The sequence below is a fragment of the Rhinatrema bivittatum genome, chromosome 6 (genome assembly GCF_901001135.1).
Source record: "Rhinatrema bivittatum chromosome 6, aRhiBiv1.1, whole genome shotgun sequence".
NCBI classification, from domain to species: domain Eukaryota; kingdom Metazoa; phylum Chordata; class Amphibia; order Gymnophiona; family Rhinatrematidae; genus Rhinatrema; species Rhinatrema bivittatum.
In genome coordinates, this window is record NC_042620.1 from 249,367,963 (window position 1) to 249,386,510 (window position 18,548).

At 44.8% G+C, this 18,548-nt stretch overlaps 1 protein-coding gene across 1 annotated transcript; it reads right to left on the minus strand.

Annotated features, from left to right (window-relative positions):
* Nucleotides 1-13,023: 13,023 nt before the first annotated feature.
* On the minus strand, nucleotides 13,024-16,483 carry LOC115094076 (claudin-6-like). The gene is given in 4 exon segments (XM_029606765.1): nucleotides 13,024-13,358; nucleotides 13,361-13,645; nucleotides 13,647-13,981; nucleotides 16,367-16,483. Coding segments are annotated over 3 exon segments (642 nt in total). The 5' UTR covers nucleotides 13,962-13,981; nucleotides 16,367-16,483; the 3' UTR covers nucleotides 13,024-13,316.
* Nucleotides 16,484-18,548: the final 2,065 nt, after the last annotated feature.

The window sequence follows — 18,548 nt, forward strand, 5'->3', positions numbered from 1 at the left end:
GTCCTTGGTGAAGAAGCGCCTCATGGTTCGGTGAGGCTCTGTCCCTGGGGGGAGTTCCCCTTCCTCCAGGGGTTCTGATTCCTCATCTGAGTTGTCTGTGTCCCTGAAGGTGGGGCTTCTGGGCGTTGGAATCGCTTCCCTGGGCATAGAGGGTCCCAGGATGTTGAGGTCCTGTAGCGGAGGTTGTGGCCATATTATCAGAGGCCCCGGTTGCATGTGGATGAAGGTATGCAGGCCTTTGAAGAATTCCACCCAGGAGATAGATGCTGGGTCTAAATTAAGAGGCGCTGTGTCCCTGGGGAGCCCCGTTTGAGGGAGGGTCCCGCTGGAAGACGCTAGGTCTGGCGTACTGTTCGAGAAGCCGGAACCCGGTACTGGCTGGGGATGGCCATGGGCTGGATCCCCCAGGGCCTTGGCCTCCCCATGCTTTGCAGCTCTAATGTGGCATGCTGGGCAAAGGCCCTGAGCCTTGAGCTTCTTTTCCGGTGTTGCCATGGTTTGTGCACGTAAAATACAGGGCCCGGGTGGCTTAGTTATGCGCTCCGGTGCGTTGAAGTTGTGCGCGTAGGATTGGTACGCGCTCAGGGAGATGTACGTGCTGTTGTGCACATAGATTGAAGTTATGCGCCTGGCACAGTAAGCGCGTGGCTATGCGCATCGCTTGTGCACATGGTACTTGGGTGTGCGATGTTGTGCGCACAAGATATTTGTGCGCACGGCTCGCCTCTGTGTGCACGGATAGATGTGGCGGACAGGGCGGCGAACAGATCAAAATGGTGACAGCGACCATGCGGACAATGGGGGCGGATTTTCAGAGCCCTGCTCGCCTAAATCCGCCCAAAACCGGGCGGATTTAGGCGAGCAGGGCCCTGCGCGCCGGTGAGCCTATTTTACATAGGCCTACCGGCGCGCGCAGAGCCCCGGGACTCGCGTAAGTCCCGGGGTTCTCCGAGGGGGGCGTGTCAGGGCGTGTCGGGGGCGGGCCCGGTCATCGCGGCGTTTCGGGGGCGTGTCGGCAGCGTTTTGGGGGCGGGTATGGGGGCGTGGCTACGGCCCGGGGCGGTCCGGGGGCGTGGCCACGCCCTCCGTACCCGCCCCCAGGTCGCGGCCCGGCGCGCGGGGATTTACTTCTCCCTCCGGGAGGCGTAAATCCCCGGAGAAAGGTAAGGGGGGGGGGTGTAGACAGGGCCGGGCGGGTGGGTTAGGTAGAGGAAGGGAGGGGAAGGTGAGGGGAGAGCGTTAGAGGATTCCCTCCAAGGCCGCTCCGATTTCGGAGCGGCCTTGGAGGGAACGGGGGTAGGCTGCGCAGCTCGGCGCGCACCGGCTATACAAAATCGATAGCCTTGCGCGCGCCGATCCAGGTTTTTAGCAGATACGCGCGGCTCGGCGCGTATCTACTAAAATCCAGCGTACTTTTGTTTGCGCCTGGAGCGCAAACAAAAGTAGGCCTATTCGCGGAGTCTGAAAATCTGCCCCAATATGTGCAACTCCTCTAGCTTCGGAGACCGGAAACTTTTAAATGGATTTCTACCTTACCTTGTCTTGGCGCTTCCCGGTCTTGTTCCAGGCGGTCTCCGGCTGTGGGGGCAAAGGGAAAAATACCTTCACCACCAAGCTCGAAGCTGTACCCGCTGCCTCTCAGCTTCACCCGATGTCAGGGGCTAGGTCCCCGCCGAGGGTCGGCCGCCAGACTGAGGCTTATCTCCGAGGGATCACGGAAATCACCTCGGGAATTCTCAACTGGGGGAGGGACCCAATGGGTGTCACCGCAGGAGAGCGGGGCTCGTCTGTAGAGGTAAGATTTCTTCTTGTTTTGGTTTTCTTTGCTAAATTACTCTAACGCTGTGCTAGCGTGCATAGAGTCCCGAACTGCTATGGAGACGAAAAATACTGAAGAGCTGCACTTCCTGCAGGGGTATATGTACTAGGGCTGACGTCATATTGAAATCTGATCCATCTCCAACTGCTAGCAGGAATACACTATACCCATTGGTCCTGAATCCATCTGCTACATGCTAGGAAATAAAATGTTTTTCTCTACTTTTGTTGTCTGGGCATTTTAATTTTCTAATCATATTGGTCCCAAACCCTCTTCAGCTTTTCCCAATCTGCATTCTCATAATTCCTTTTCCAGGGTCTCCTTTTCATTTTCTATTTATTTTGTCTTCTCCTGTCTACTTCTTCTCCAACATCTGTCTCTGTTATTAGTCTTCCACTTTCATGTCTTCTCTTTTTTGCCTCTTCATCAACTTGTACCTAGATTTTACTTCCCCTCCAGCCCTCAATCTCCCTGCAGTGCATGGTTCGGAGAAATGTATCCTTGAAGGATACTAATGAAACAGGAGAGTTAGGGCATCCCAATAGAGAGGTTCTATTAAATGCAAACATAGTTCATATGCCTATATGTAAAAAATTGTCAGACAGATGATGAAATGCTAAGAGAAATCAGGGAAGCAAACCAATTTGGCAGTGTAATAATAATGGGAGATTTCAATTACCAATATTGAGCAGAAGCAAACCTTGCACATAAGCAAGTACATAGGAACACTGGTGCAAGAACTGTATCTTTCTACTTGCACCAGATTTCAATTACCCCAATATTGACTGGGTAAATGTAACATCAGGACTTGCGAAAGACATAAAGTTCCTGGATGTAATAAATGATTGCTTCATGGAGCAATTGGTTCAGGAACCAACAAGAGAGGGAGCTATTTTAGATTTAATTCTTAGTGGAAAGCAAGAATTGGTGAGAGAAGTAACGTGGTGGGGCCACTTGGCAACAGTGATCATAACATGATCAAATTTAAACTAATAACTGGAAGGGGGACAATAAGTAAATCTGCAGCTCTAACACTAAATTTTAAAAAGGGAAACTTTGATAAAATGAGGAAAATAGTTAGAAAAAAACTGAAAGGTGCAGCTGCAAAGGTTAAAAGTGTTCAACAGGCATGGACATTGTTTAAAAATACAATCCTAGAGGCACAGTCAATATGTATTCCACACATTGAGAAAGGTGGAAAGAAGGCAAAACGATTGCCGTCATGGTTAAAAGGTGAAGTGAAAGAGGCTATTTTAGCCAAAAAAAACATCCTTCAGAAATTGGAAGAAGGATTCATCTGAAAAAAATAGGATAAAACATAAGCATTGTCAAGTTAAGTGTAAAACATTGATAAGACAGGTGAAGAGAGAATTTGAAATGAAATTGGCCATAGAGGCAAAAACTCATAATACAAACTTTTTAAAATATATCCAAAGCAAGAAACCTGTGAGGGAGTCAGTTGGACCATTAGATGACAGAGGGGTTAAAGGGGCTCTTAGGGAAGATAAGGCCATTGCAGAAAGACTAAATGAGTTCTTTTCCTCCATGTTTACTAATGAGGATGTTGGGGAGATACCAGTTCCGGAGATGGTTTTCAGGGGTGATGAGTCAGACGAACTGAACAAAATCACTGTGAACCTGGAAGATGTAGTAGGCCAGATTGACAAACTAAAGAGTAGCAAATCACCTGGACCAGATGGTATGCATCCTAGGGTTCTGAAGGAACTAAAAAATGAAATTTCTGATCTATTAGTTAAAATTTGTAACCTATCATTAAAATCATCCATTGTACCTGAAGACTGGAGGGTGGCCAATGTAACCCCAATATTTAAAAAAGGCTCCAGGGGCAATCCGGGTAACTATAGACCAGTGAGCCTGACTTCAGTGCCGGGAAAAATAGTGGAAACTATTCTCAAGATCAAATTTGTAGAGCATATAGAAAGACATGATTTAATGGAACATAGTCAACATGGATTTACCCAAGGGAAGTCTTGCCTAACAAATCTGCTTCATTTTTTTGAAGGGGTTAATAAACATGTGGATAAAGGTGAACCAGTAGATGTAGTGTATTTGGATTTTCAGAAGGCGGTTGACAAAGTCTCTCATGAGAGGCTTCTACGAAAACTAAAAAGTAATGGGATAGGAGGCAATGTCCTTTCGTGGATTACAAGCTGGTTAAAAGACAGGAAACAGAGAGTAGGATTAAATGGTCAATTTTCTCAGTGGAAAAGGGTAAACAGTGGAGTGCCTCAGGGATCTGTACTTGGACCGGTGCTTTTCAATATATATATAAATGATCTGGAAAGGAATACGACTAGTGAGGTTATCAAATTTGCGGATGATACAAAATTATTCAGAGTAGTCTGCTGCAGGCAGACGCGATTCCTGCAGGCAGACGCGATTCCCGCGAGAACCAATTGAGACGGATGCCCTGATAAGTATTGACAAACAAGTAGCGGGTCGCCTCATAAAACGGGGAGATAAGGGGATCTTTTTAGATAAAAAGGAAATGAAAAAATAGAAAAACACGAAAATCTACATTGAATTTTGGATAATAAAGATTAATAGACGGGGCTAAGAAGAAGGACACCCACAAAATTGGCTGTCCTTGAATAACAGCCACTGTACATAAGTAATACCAGAACACAAGCGTCCCTTGTATTGGTATATGTTATAGAATTGATTGCATCAGTAGCATGGGATCTTCTTAGTGTTTAGGTAATTGCCAGGTTCTTGTGGCCTGGTTTTGGCCTCTGTTGGTAACAGGATGTTGGGCTTGATGGACCCTTGGTCTGACCCAGCATGGCAATTTCTTATGTTCCTATGTTCTTATGTTTCATGTCTCTGTGGCACCGTGAGTGGTCTTTTGGCTGGCAGAGGTTAGAACCAAGCTAGAGTCTGATAATTCTCTCAAACATATATTGCTTACAGACAGAAAAATCAAAATAGAAACAGTCTTACTTACCTTAGCAGTTTCAAAGCAAAGTTCATAATTCATTTCAAACCTGAGCATTGCTAGCCTTTTCTAGGCTTCCTTGTTTTCTCTGGGGGCCTCTTCTTCCATCCTGGGACTGGCTAGTTATTCCCTCCCCCTAGGGAACTACCCTTGGAGCAGGATTCCCTGCTGCTATAGGGCTTAAGGTAGACTGGGCCAGATCTCTGGAGGTGGCTCTTTAAGGTTTTCCAGGGTTTTCTCCTGTATACCCCTTCACAGTCTCACCTATCAATTTTTCATCTCCCTTCACCTCCTTCCCATTCGATCCTTCCACTTTCTAACACTGCTTACTGAGACCTCCCCTTCCCCCTTTCTCTCATTCCTTCTCCAGCCCTCATCTACTTTTTCTGCCTCTCATCCCTGCCCCAGTCCTTTCCTTAATGCTAATCTCCCTTCCTTCTACCTCTCACCCCCTACTCAGTCTCTCATTGGTTCAATTGTACCTCCTCTCTAGACCCATTTTCACTTTTACCTACTTCACAGATCCATACTTTGCCACTGCCTCTAACCCATCCACAGCTTCTTTTCCATCTCTTTCCACTGCTCAGCAGGCCCCATCTTACAGCCATCTCACTTATGCAGCCCCATATCAACCCTCCCACTAATACTCTCTCAGCCCAACATATTCCCCACTCATATACCAAGTCCCTACTGTTTCCCCATTCAGTCTAATCCCTGCTTTCTCCCAAACCCAGATTTCCTACTTCACTACCTCTCTCCACCAATCCCCAATCCCCACTCTCCTCGATCCCTATCCAATCTCCAAATCTGCACCCTCCTCCCATTCAATCCACAAGCTACCACTAAGCTACCACTTTTCCATCCTATCCTTAAATCCCTACTCTCCCCTAACCTGAGCCAATCTAAGTCCCCATTCTCCCCTTAATCTCTAAACCCTACTTGCCCCCTCCAAGTCCCCACTCTCTCACCAACCTCACCCAATTCCTGAGTCCTTCAGTCTCCAAGTTCCCACTCTCTTCCCCCCAAATCTCACACAATCCAGGTTCCTACTCTTCCACCAATCATAACCAGTCCTCCACCCAATCCTCAAAACCCCTACTCTCCCTCTGAATCACTGCCCAAGTCCTCACTTCTCCCACAATACTCAAGTTTCCACTTCTCCGCCAACTTCCACCTTTGGCACCATGGTGTCATCAGCCAGTATATACAACTGCAGCTCCATCAGCTGCTGGCACCATTCTTTCTCCTCCTGCATGAGCTACTCCCTGGTTGAACTGCACAGAGCCCCATTTCTACAAAACCCTGCACAGCCCAAAAAACTGAGGCACGAACTGTCAGGGGGAAGCAGCACCAGTGACCAGAAGAGACACAGCTAGACATGCTGCCATTGCCAGAGAATACTCAGCCTAAAACATTGAAATCATTGGCTCAATGTGCTGCGATGATCAAGAAAGCAAACAGAGAATTAGGAATTATTAGGAAGGGAATGGTTAATAAAATGGAGAATGTCATAATGCATCTGTATCGCTCCATGGTAAGACTGCACCTTCAGTACTATTTTCAATTCTGGTTGCTGCATCTCAAAAAAGAAATAGAGGCAATGGAGAAGGTACAGAGAAAGATAACCAAAATGATAAAGGGGATGGAACGGCTTCCCTATGAGGAAAGGCTAAAGAGGTTAGGGCTGTTCAGCTGGGAGAAGAGATGGCGGGGGGGGGGGGGGGGGGGGGGGTATGATAGAGGTCTACAAAATCATTGAGAGGACTAGAATGGGTAATTAGAAGGGGGCATTCCATGAACTTAGCAACTAGCACAATTAAAAGAAATTGGAGAAAATTATTTTTCACTCAATGACAATTAAGCTCTGGAATTTCTTGCCAGAGGATGTAGTTAAGGCAGTTAGCTTAGCTGGGTTTAAAAAAGGTTTGGAAAAGTTCCTAGAGGAGAAGTCCATAAATTGACATAAAAGAAAAGTATAAGGCTGTCAAATGGCTAGCACTCAGTCAACATGGCTGGTTTTTCTCTGGCCAGGCCATCTGCTGGAACAAGTTTAAAACAAGCAACATAAAAACTGGTAATTGCCATATTTGTGTGGCTTAGGCCAGATGGGACAGTACATACCCAGGATCTCTGGGTCTTACAATGCATCCTTCCCTCCACAGGCATTGCTAGCTGTTTAAAATAACTTGAGTTCAGGCCCACATGGTCTCCCTCTGAAATTCTGATAATTAAATGTAACCATTACCATCAACCTCCCTGCACTCTCCACATCCCAAGTAGTATCCTGTAAAAACACTGGACACTAGACTTACTGAGATCCTGTTGGCTTTATAGGGTTAATTTAAGAAACTGGCACCAACCACACTGGAAGAACCAAGGAGATGCACTGTACAGGCTGATTCCTACACAATCAGTGATATGCTGACAGTTTCTTATCAAGGGGCTTTCACCAGTTCTGCTTCATGTGGTGAGGCATGCCTTGTTTTCATAAAATTATTTAGTCTTCCACCACCTCTCTCCATATAACTGTAGCCCCTGTTCCACCAGGGGCTCACCTTCCCAGCCTTGGAGAGCATTGAGGTCACTCTCCCAAGGTAGGGGAAAACTTCTCTGCGGCCGTGAGCTGGGGGCAGGATAACCTGCAGGGCCAGTGGTGAGCCGGGGACACTTCCATGAAATAAACCATTGTCCACTCGGAAGCTGTGCTCCAGCCAAAAATAATTTAGTGTGTAATCTTCAGAATAGCAATAGAATATAGCAGTGTAGCAGAAATATAGTTCCTTGTAACTCTCCTCGGTAATACTTTAGCTTCTCAAGCAGTGCTAAGATATGCTAGAACTCTCTTCTCTTAATGTTCTTAGGCCTAACCTGGCCTTTCTTTCTTTCCATTTCAGTTTACTCACAATGTCCTGATCAGCTCAAGAACAGTTATCATCTGGGTCTGCAGACTGGATTCTCTGAGCCCCATGGCAAGTTCCCTCTGGCACAGTTCTTGGCGCAGATAAGTTCCTACCCCAGTTAAAGTTATTTCTCTTCTTGAAATTCGTCCCTTTCTCTTCTGGCCTCCTGAGATTCTGAGTGAGAATCTTTGGCCAGCTCCTGATACTCCTCCCCTGTAAGCGGATCACAGTCACATTCTTTGTCTGTCCCTTCTCTCTGCAGCAATCCCAGCCCCAGTAGAATCAGGGTTTTTATTACCCATTCCTAGACCAAGCCTATAGGGGCTGCAACCACACTGTCCATCAAAGGAATGCCTGTAGCACCCTTTGATCAAAAGATGACCTTGCTCTGCTAGAATGTTCTCACTTCTAGCAATTCTGGCAGCTGTGCAGTCAATGAGGGGGAAAGGTTCACTTCAACTACACACCTAATGAAAAACAACTCCTATACCCTCTGTGGCATGGGAGTGCCACCTAAAAAAAAATAAATTTTACATAGAAACCATAACACTGAAAGTTGTAGTCTCATTGTGAGATTCTAAGCAGATTCTGAAATCGTTTACTGGAATTAATTTAAAAATATTTGAAACCACAGACATCCCTTCTTCAGATGTAACATTATAGAGACAATATTCACATCTGAAGAAGAGACCGATGTGGTCTTTATAGCTTATGTATAACATTTTTGGATAATACATTGATCCAATAAAAGCCATAATTAGTTTATTTTATAAATTGCCTGCAGAGAATCAAGTTCTCTGCCATCACAGCCTGCAGAGAATCAAGTCTTTTGCTAGGCGTCATACAGTTACTAGATCGTTGCCTTTGTTATCTGGGGTTTATTTACACTGTTCTCATCTGTCTTCTAATTTTGAAGCTGTCCTTCCCATTTTACTTTTTTTTTTCTCTCTCTCTCTGTCACTTCATTCCCTCCCTGACATGTCTTTCCTTCATTTCTCTCTTCTTTGCTGTAGATGTGTCCATTACATCAGCATCACGTCACTCTTATCTCCTCCTTCCTCAAGTCCTGAGGCAGAATGCATTTTTTGTTGGGGGAGGGCAACCAAGCTCCACCCCCAGCAGCACCCATTTCTTACTTTATTTATAGTTAATGCATAAATCAGATTAGAATGATTCATTCCCAAACCTACCAATAAAACACTTGGTGCTAGAAAACCACTTCTTTCTGCCTGCGGGTAGCAACGGTCTGTCCTTCAGATAAAAGTGAATGGACCAGGGCCCAGGTGGCCCATCCCGTTCCGCTGCCTATGCACTGTTGGCAAATCTTACTTGAAGGAAGTGACTAGATCTACTGTGAAAAGTCTTTAGATTGAGTAAAAAGTCACTAAAACTATGTTGCTACAGAATGGTTGGTGAACCTAAGATTGGTGGCTCACACGCATGTACTCTCATTCTCTCGGTCACACATGCTGTCTGAGCCATGCTCAGATACTGACACTCTTAGACACAAAAGCACACACTTTTTCAAACATTCTGACATGCACACTGTCACACACTACTTCTGCTCACTTAGCAAGTATCCCCCTCCTCTGTATGGCTAAGGGCACTACAGCATCATATAACGTTCCTGCCATCCCTTACCCAGCCTGGAGCAGCCATCTTTACATTTCCTCCTCTCTTACAGCATTCACTGTCTCCATTCACTTTGGTTATGGGTAGTTGGTCAGCCATACGTGCAAACACTCAGGATTTCACCCCGAGACTCAGGAAACTTGCATCAATTGCAGGGTCTCAGGGGTAACACTAGACATCTCCAGGACTCTCTGTATACAGCTCAGCCATTCCCCTTTTCTCAGTTAGCCTGCAGAGAAGAGGAGCAGTCACTGCAAGCAGCACAAGGGAAGAAAATGGAGAGCAGCTACAAACACAAAACTCATGTGCGGCTGTGATTCTAGGACTCACTTAGCTTAAGGTAGAGTGAGAATGCATAAGTCATGGGGCTTTGACTTATAGGTATGGGAGTATGTTGGAGTCATCACTGGAGGAGGGACAGGTAATGGTGATAGGTGGGATTAGTTGTGGAGGTGGAAGATACATGTTCTATTTGTTCCACACCACCTCCTCCCTCTGCCTATCAGCAGCAATCTCAGGCTGATTACAATTCAAAAGGTCCCAGGTAAGGCTATTGCTCTTCTGAGATCAGCCCAGCAAATTTACACAGAGACCTGAAAAGTAGGGCAGAGTGACTCCCAGCAAACAAACAATTACTGATAAAACATAGCCCTCACCTTGTCTGTTCTTCTGAAGCTGTCAGTCTTTCATAAGGTGATGATATTAAAAAAAAACCCAGGAGCTGTAACTTGGGTTTTGTTCTCCTTCTAGCAGATAGCTTGTCTGAGGTCAGAGTCTCCAGGTGGGGTTGGAGAGGGGGAGAGACTGAACCAGGAGACCTTGTTTTGAGAAGGTAGGGGGCAGGACCACAAAGCATGGCTCTCTAGCCAGAGGTCTCACTATCTTGCACTTTTCAACATGCTCCGTAAGTAGGGAGCCCACTGAAACTATAGAAGTAAGTAGTCACTGCAGATACTTGCCTGATTGTTTTTTTGGGGGGGTATGGCCCCTGTAGCACCCCTTTCTGACACCCATACTCTCCCATCCTCTAGTCCTTCTCTGAATCTTTCACTTTCTCCACCTATTGCTTTCTCAGTCTTCCTGCTATACCTGGTTCTCCTTTTCCTTGAACACCCATTCTTGCTCATACTACTTCCCATTCATCCTTCAAATTGGCTCAACCATATCCCCAACTATCATCCTCTGACTCCCTTACCCCCAGTTATCCCTGATCGTGTTTTCACCCAGTGAGGAGCTGGTTACTAGTCTAGCCAGTGGGCTGGAGAATTTATCATGGGTTGCTCCAGTGGGTACTGCTGAGGGGAAGAGACTAGCTCGATGGAGGCTTTTGCTATCAGGCAGCCTATCAACTATACTTCACCACAACCTGAGCCCAGGTGAAGCCAGCCTGTTCCAGTGATGAGGGATCTATTAGCTTATGGTCCCCTAGGAGAGAAGGAAAGAATGAGACTGGAGTCAAGATGCCATAGACTGGATCATCATGGTGAGCCCCTACTGTACTTGCACCATTAGGCACAGATTACTCCAGAACATGACCTGCTTGTGTAAGGGCCCTATTACATATAAAAGAACTGCAGCAGTTGGTCAGATGGCTTATGTCATGGTTTCAGTGGGAGAGTATGAGAGGACCCCCCCATCCCTTCACCACTTGTACCAGAGGCTGGAAGATCCTCCACTTACCACTGGAGGCTCTTGGCCAAGCAGTGGGCCTGGTCAAACTATGAAAGACCAATTACTGGACCATCCATATCCCCAGTGTAGTGCAGGATCAGTCCTGGGTGGTCCCCAGACTGAGCCAGAACAGAGAACAGCACAAGCATCACAGGAGAACAGATGCTTTAGAGAAAGGTGGTGAAAGATGTTTGGCCTCCCTTACCCCTATGTTCCTCTTTACATAGCAAATGAACTATGGAGAACAGAATGGGGCTGAGTGGGTATGATCAGATGCAGCAAGCATGCCACATCCAGACCACTCAATTGCTGAGATATCTATCATCTGAATAGAGGCATGGCTAAGAGGCACTCAATCTGATTTTTAATGGAAAAACCAAAGCATAGTACCAAATATATTATGAATCTGCTCTTAGAGAGTGAAGAGGAGCAGGGAAGTGTGCACTAGTTTTGATCTAGCCCTTTGCTCTCAGGTGGGTGGGGTGTTAAGACTTGTTTAATCAGTTGATTTAACTTACATCTCAAGTGTTTCAAAAGCATCTTATCCTCAAAGGGAGAATGAATACCCTATCTCCAAGCAACTAGATGTTCTAGATTAGAAAGAGGCCCAAGTTTTGAATGAGTATTTGTTAGCATCCACCCATCCCATAAGACCATTTTGTTCTCCGCAATGAAGATTTTTTTTTAGCCACACCCCTCTAAAATTATATATATATATAGATTTCAACTTCAGCACAAAGATTGTGCTCTTTCACAAGCTCTTTGAGATTGTGACTTTTCCCTTCAGGATTCCCACTACCACCTCTTGTAGTTTTAGTCATCCACTATGGGAGAAAGCTAATTTGTTTACTTCCACAATCTGTGGGATGTAGAAGTTGGAAAGAGCAAGGAGGGTTGTGTTCTCAAATACTGGGAACCACAAGAGCCACCAAGCATATTTGATGCAGGTTGGCAAAGAACCAGTACAACCTCCCTTTGGGATCCCTTCATGAGCTGTTATCTGGTATAGGGGATGGGTTTTGCCAAGTAGGGCACTGGCCCAAGGTTTCTCACGAGTAGGCCTGTGTTTGGTAAAGAGAAACTGGTAATAAACTGATTAAGTAGTTTCTCTATGCTAGAAGGGCAACCAAGTAGGATAACTATGTTTACAGTCTGCTCTAATTGTTATCTTATGCAATTGCTGTGGGGTTTTGCTGCTGCATGCAGCTCTCATTTGGATCTCAATTTTAGGCAGGGGGACCCCTCAGGTTGAGACCCTCCAGATTTCTTACCAAATTAAGGGCCTGATTCACCAAGGCATTTCTCCCATTCTGTGTCTATGGGAAAATGCCTTGAGCTTGCCACACATCTTTGCAGGTAACAGAAACAAGACAACCTCAAAACAAGGCTCACAGGTATAGCCTGCAACCTCCTAACCTATACCCTCCAAGGCTTGGAAGAGACTAGGGACTGAATAGAGACAAGAAGGACCTTATATTATCCCCTGGGGTAGGGGAGGGGAGGAGAACTATGACAGGACAGACTTTGTCTTTGCAAGTCTAAAGACTAGACTCAGTTACAATGATTGATAGAACTGACATGCACAGGCAATCATTGAGGCTTAATGCTTGGTCTTTTTGTCCCTCAAAATCTAGGCCTCTTATGTACTAACCTGCATTGGAACCAGTAGAGTTATGCATTACCTGCAGGTCTAATGGAGGTAATGCAAATCAGGTTTAAGTCTAATGTTTAAAGATTATGCATTAGATGGCAGTTTGGTTTTAATTCAGCCTTTGCAACATTCTTATACATTTTTCCATAAGATGGAAAAGGTACTACTGCCATTCTGATTAGCATGAGACGTGGGGGGTTAGTAATATACCTATCCCTCCATCAGAAGAGACAGCAAGCTACATAGCCACATGTACCATAGAGTTTCCCCTGGGTAGTGAGCATGGCTCCTAGTTTCCTACAAGTCTAGATGAGCATCACTTGGAGTTGAATTTAGGTTGTTTCAGAGGTCAGATATTCAGACTAAGTAGTAGAGTGATTACAAGTGTCAAACATTTCAGTTTAAAAAAGTCATATTTTATTAATGCAATTGTATATAAAATTGTTACATGAGTCATCTCCTACCTGCATGAACAGCTAGAAGTCAATCAAGTTGTCACAAAATTCTTTAAAAACCACCCCAAATAAAAGCCAACACTACAGCTACACAAATGTTCTACACGCACTTCATATTCCTGGGACAAACGATGAGGATTTGGATGAGAAAGTTTTAGTAGAATTCATCAAGAGTTGGTGATAAGTATTCCTACTCTCCCACCCTGGTCATACATGATCACCAACCCTTATTCTAGACATAGTTCTTATTTGGGTAGTCACTCCTGGGCTGTGTGAGATGGCAGCTGTGTAGCGGGCTGAGTAGTTGTGCTCCTTCTTTGGGCAGGAACAACAGAGACAGCAGCCTCCAAGCAGCAGGAGTGCAGAGGCAGCCCAGCCAATGTAGAGGGATGCCCCCAGTTCCCTCTTCTGTGCTTCTGTCACAAGTGGGTTGTAGAAGTCCTGGATGATAGAGTGTGCTGACCAGCACACTGGGATGAGCAGGAGGATGCCAGAGATGACAAATACAATACCAGAAACCAAGCTTATTTTTGCCTTGGCAGATTTCTCCTCTACACAGTTTGGTGCATTTAGCTCCTACAATGCCAATCAGCAGGGCAAGAACAGCAGTGAGGACAGAGATAACAGAAAGGGCCCGGGCAGCCTGGAGGTCCTTGGGTAGGGCCAGCATAGAGTCATATACCTTGCATTGCATCTGCCCTGTACTCTGAACAATGCAGTTCATCCACAGCCCCTCCCAGATGATTTGAGCCACCACAATGTTGTTGCCAATGAAGGCTGTCACCTTCCACATTGGTAGGGCACATGTGATAATGCCACCCAGCCAGCCCATCAATGACAAGACCATACCAAGGATCTGAAGTCCAGTAGAAGCCATTTCTCAGATGAAGAGGTGATCTGCCAACACAAGATAAATTCAAGTCAGATTAGAAGACTAGGTGAAGTCATGGGGCCTAGTTATTTCACTGAACCCACTGTGTGGCCAGATGGTCAAGCTATTCTATTGAGCCCACATACATGAGGAATTTGTTACATACTAGTGTAATGAAGATAGGTTTTGCATATTCATGATTGCATCTGGAAATAGTCAATAGGACAGTTTCGTGAGCCATTGGATCAGAGTTTAAAGTGTTAAGACTCCTGCTCTTCTGCTTTGGTTAGCCTCGTAGGACACTATCATAAATCCATGCATATTATTAATACAAACACTAACAGCTAAACAGGAATGTGAAGGACTTCAGGCAGCTACAAAACGATCCATCAACCTGCAAGAAGCCAGTCTGAGACCTCTAAGCCAGAAAACCCTCACTACTTCCTACTAGGAAGGAGGTACATACTTTAGGAGGGCTTCTACTTAGGACTTCGGTGTAACCACTATTTTGTTAGTGACTTAATGGAAGTATAGCTATCAAAGCTAGTCAGAGGTATTTAGTACAACATAACCTTGTATGGAAAATGGTCAAATGTCCAATTCTACAACCTCTATTGTAAGCCTACAAATAACCTTGTCTATGATGTACTGTAAACTGCTTTTGGTGAGTTTCATATTCAGAGAGGTAGGCAATAAATCCAAGTAAATAAATGGTTACTGACCTAGACTTTTCCTTAGGATTCAGGGAACCACTTAATCCCATTGCCTAGTAATGGTTTTCTATGTACTTTGTGACACACCTAACCAGTCAGGTTATCTATAAACGGTGGCTCCCTGCCTCCATTGTATGCAGATGCACCTTATGCATGTTGGTTACAGATAAACAGAAAGCAGGACTGGCTATGAGTGGACAGTGAGTGAAACCCTGCCTTAGGAGGAACAAAGTTAAGGCCTTGTTAGCTTTCTGCATTTCTTCCTGTCTCAATTGTCCCCAGTACATTGCTACCTTTTTAAAAGTATATACCATCATGCTTTGAAATATTAAGAATTAAGTTACAAGATTAAAATGCATTTTAGTAGACAGGCTAAGAGGAAATACTAATTGTTTTAACTAGTACAACTTTTTACTCCTTAATACTTTCCCACCAGTCCTTGCAGAAAAAAATCCAGGTGGGGTATACCCAGACTTAGAGGATAAATAAAATAGACTGGCTCCTTAGACCCGAACACACAGCGTGTGAACCGATGACTATTTATTGGCGTATACCCTGAAAAATAGAGTCCGGCTAGTGTGGTTACAGAAGTCCAATTATCCCCACGTGCAAGACACCATTTTAAGTTCAGGTAGCTCCAACACCAAAAGTTTCGATTCAACGCAACCCTAACTAATCGCTGCCTCGCGCCCACTTTTCTACAGAAGTTGGGCATTTCCACCTCGCCCCGCAACGGTAACGTTTTGAGATAGCGCAGAGGTTTCAGGCGACTTGCAGTGCTAAAATGCCAGCGTGATTGGTCTGCCACATGATTTAAAGCCACTTTAATTCCATTCTGTTCTTAAAACTAAAGACTTAGTAAAATGCATAAAAGCAGGAGAGAGAGAGTGAGGCCAACGTGTACTTAGAAGTAACTATAGAAGTTAAGACAGCCAAGGAAGTGTTTTTAAGTTAGTATTGTTTTAAGAGAGGTAACAGTCCTATTAGATTTATTAGCGCGTCAGAGGACAGAAAGCTACTTGCTTTTGTCTTTTGGTCTCCTACCCTGCACATCTACTTAAGCCTCAGATTCCTACAAACTGCACCAATAAATCCGAAGTTGCTATGCATATCCTTTATGCAGCTTTGATAGGTATGGAGGAGGGGGTTCTAGAAGATATGACCGATATACTAAAGAGATAGCACCAAGCAGAGCATTCGTTAATACATAGAGAGGTTTCAAGCTTTTGCTAGATTTCGCGCTTTTGAGAGAGCCTGAGAAGCAAGAACATAGGAGAGAGTTTTGTAGCTTGCATCCATCCTCCATCTCACATATCAAAGTAGCTACATGGTTTAGTACAACCAAAGTTTGTTACGTTTAAAAGTGTTTAATAAGTGCTAAAAGCATTTATAACCACCACAAGCTTTAGGGGTCACTTGAGAAGTCAGTTTTGTAAGGAGGAATCTGCTTTTTAGAATCAAGATTAATATTTTATCATCTTTATCTGCTGAATTCCACCATAAAGATGCTTGCCTCTTACTACATTAGGAGACTCATTTACAAGACCTAAACCTCTATAAAAAAAAACAACTTGCTTATATAAGCACAAAATTAGGAAACCAAGTTTTAACGCACACTCAATACATAACTAAAAGCAGGGGAAACAAACACAGCACGATACAAATATTTACAAGCAAGAAACCCACACAGCTACTTACGTAGTACTCAGAAAAAAAGCAACTGCTATCCACTGCACATCTGGAAAAGCAGATTCAGAAAGGAGCCCTCCACCCTTGAGTTTTATAACAAGGGTAATGCCCACCCGCCCCTCCTCGTTCATGACGTCATAGACTCTCACACAGGTGAAACCTCTACCCATTGAAAAGCCACGGGACTAGAGACAAAAGACACAATCAAATCCCATTCCCTCCTTCCTATCACATCCAAACTAGTTTAAACCAACCCCGCTTTCAGAGCAGTTTGTACACCAAGAGGGAAAGAAAGAGGAGGGGGTGAAGGGAAAGCTTCCCCTGAGACTGTCCTTGCTGCTAAGGAAGTTAGCCCATGCATAAGAAAGAGTCGAACCATGCCTTTCCATAGTTTCAACACATGCTAAGTACCAACAGGCTGGAATAGAAATACTGCTGCAGCTATACCAGGGCTCTCCAGACACAACGTGAACATAATTAGCGCAGGTATTATCGCATCCTCTATATAACAGATAATAAAGCAGGTATTCTCAATCCTTTCCTACAATACCCAGATGATAAAGCAGTAGTACACGTAGGTAATAACTAAAATTACAGTTTAGGATACTAAGCCCCCTTTTTTTTTTTTCCAGCCTAGATGGCGTTCCTTCTAATCTAAAAATTCTAAAATCAGAGAAGGCTAAGGGCCTCATTTTCCAATATCGCATTGGTAACGCATTAGGGGGCGTTACCAATGCAAATGAGGCTTCTTTCGTGCAGTGGGGAAACATTCGGGAAAACATTAGCACGGCACGCGATCTTTTCCCAGTGTGCGATGATTCTTTCAGTGTTTCATCGCAGTGCACGATATTTGCCAGAGAGAGAGAGAGAGAGAGATTTGCTGGCCGTCGGAGTGAGGAAACTCACTCCAAGAGGAGATTTGGGCAACGTTAACGTTACGTTAACGTTGCCCAAATCTCCTCTTGGAGTGAGTTTCCTCACTCCGACGGCCAGCAAATCTTCACTAGAGACCACTGTTCTCTCTCTCTCTCTCTCTCTGTTTGTTTCCAGAATGTTTAGAAAATCCTCACCAATGATTTTGTATGATCTTGGAAGGAATCATTTTATCTCTCTCTGTACTTCAGCTCTAATTCCTGCATCTCTATACCAGGGGTCCCCAAACTACAGCCCACAGAGCAACATTTTACAACCCATCAAATTCTCCCTGCCTTGGAGCATTTCACCTTTTTTTTTTGGCTTATGAGCACCAGCAGTAAAGGCTTTATGCTTGTGGTTACCAATCCCCACCAGCATATCTCAGCACAGCAAGGGCCACAATGCTTGCAGGGACCTTAACATTGGTTATTACAGGCCTTGACTGCTGCAATGGAATATACTAGGGGTTTGCAGCATCCGCCTTGAAAGCTCTGCAAGTGGTTCAGAATTCAGTGGCACAAATCCTTATGGGTTCTGGATGTTATGATCATGTTTCCCTCGTTTTATTTGTGCTCCAACTGCCTATACAAGCCCTCTAGAACTCCAAGATCTACAGGATGCTGCTTATTGGATGTACCAACAATTCAGTGAAGCCAACTGAGTTAACAGAGAGGCTGTTTGCGGTGGCCGGCCCTCTACTTCGGAACCAGGTGCCTGCTGCCCTCCATCAGGAACAGTACGTTAGTCCATTTGAGAAGGCTCTTAAAACATTCTTCTTTGAGAAGGCGTTTGATGCTTTCTTTTAGCTGTCAGGTCACTGAATTTATAACCTGCAGAGTTAGTTAATTTAGTGAGCTGTTGTAACTATATGTTTTCTGTTTGTTTTGTTTTTTTAGTGTGGGTTTACTGTGATATGATTTATGAATGTTCCTTTATAAGCCTCTTAGATTATTGAGATAATGCGGCATAAAAATGTTATAAATTAAATAAATAAAGAGGGCTGCAGAAGAAAAGCTGGGACATGATGAGGGCTGCAGTGCCAGTGGGTTCCCTAACCCCTGCCAGCAGAAGAAAAAAATCTAGCAAGGGAGGGGCTGCAATGTTGGTGGGATCCCAAGCACCTGTGAGGTGAGCAGAAAGAGGAGGGGAGTGAGAGGTGAATGGAATATGAGAGGACATGAAGGTAGTGTGAAGAGGGAAAGGAGTGTGAGGGAGAAAGCCTGACAGGGAGAAGGGAATGTGTTGTGAGGAGTGGATGGAAGAAGGAGTGAAAGGA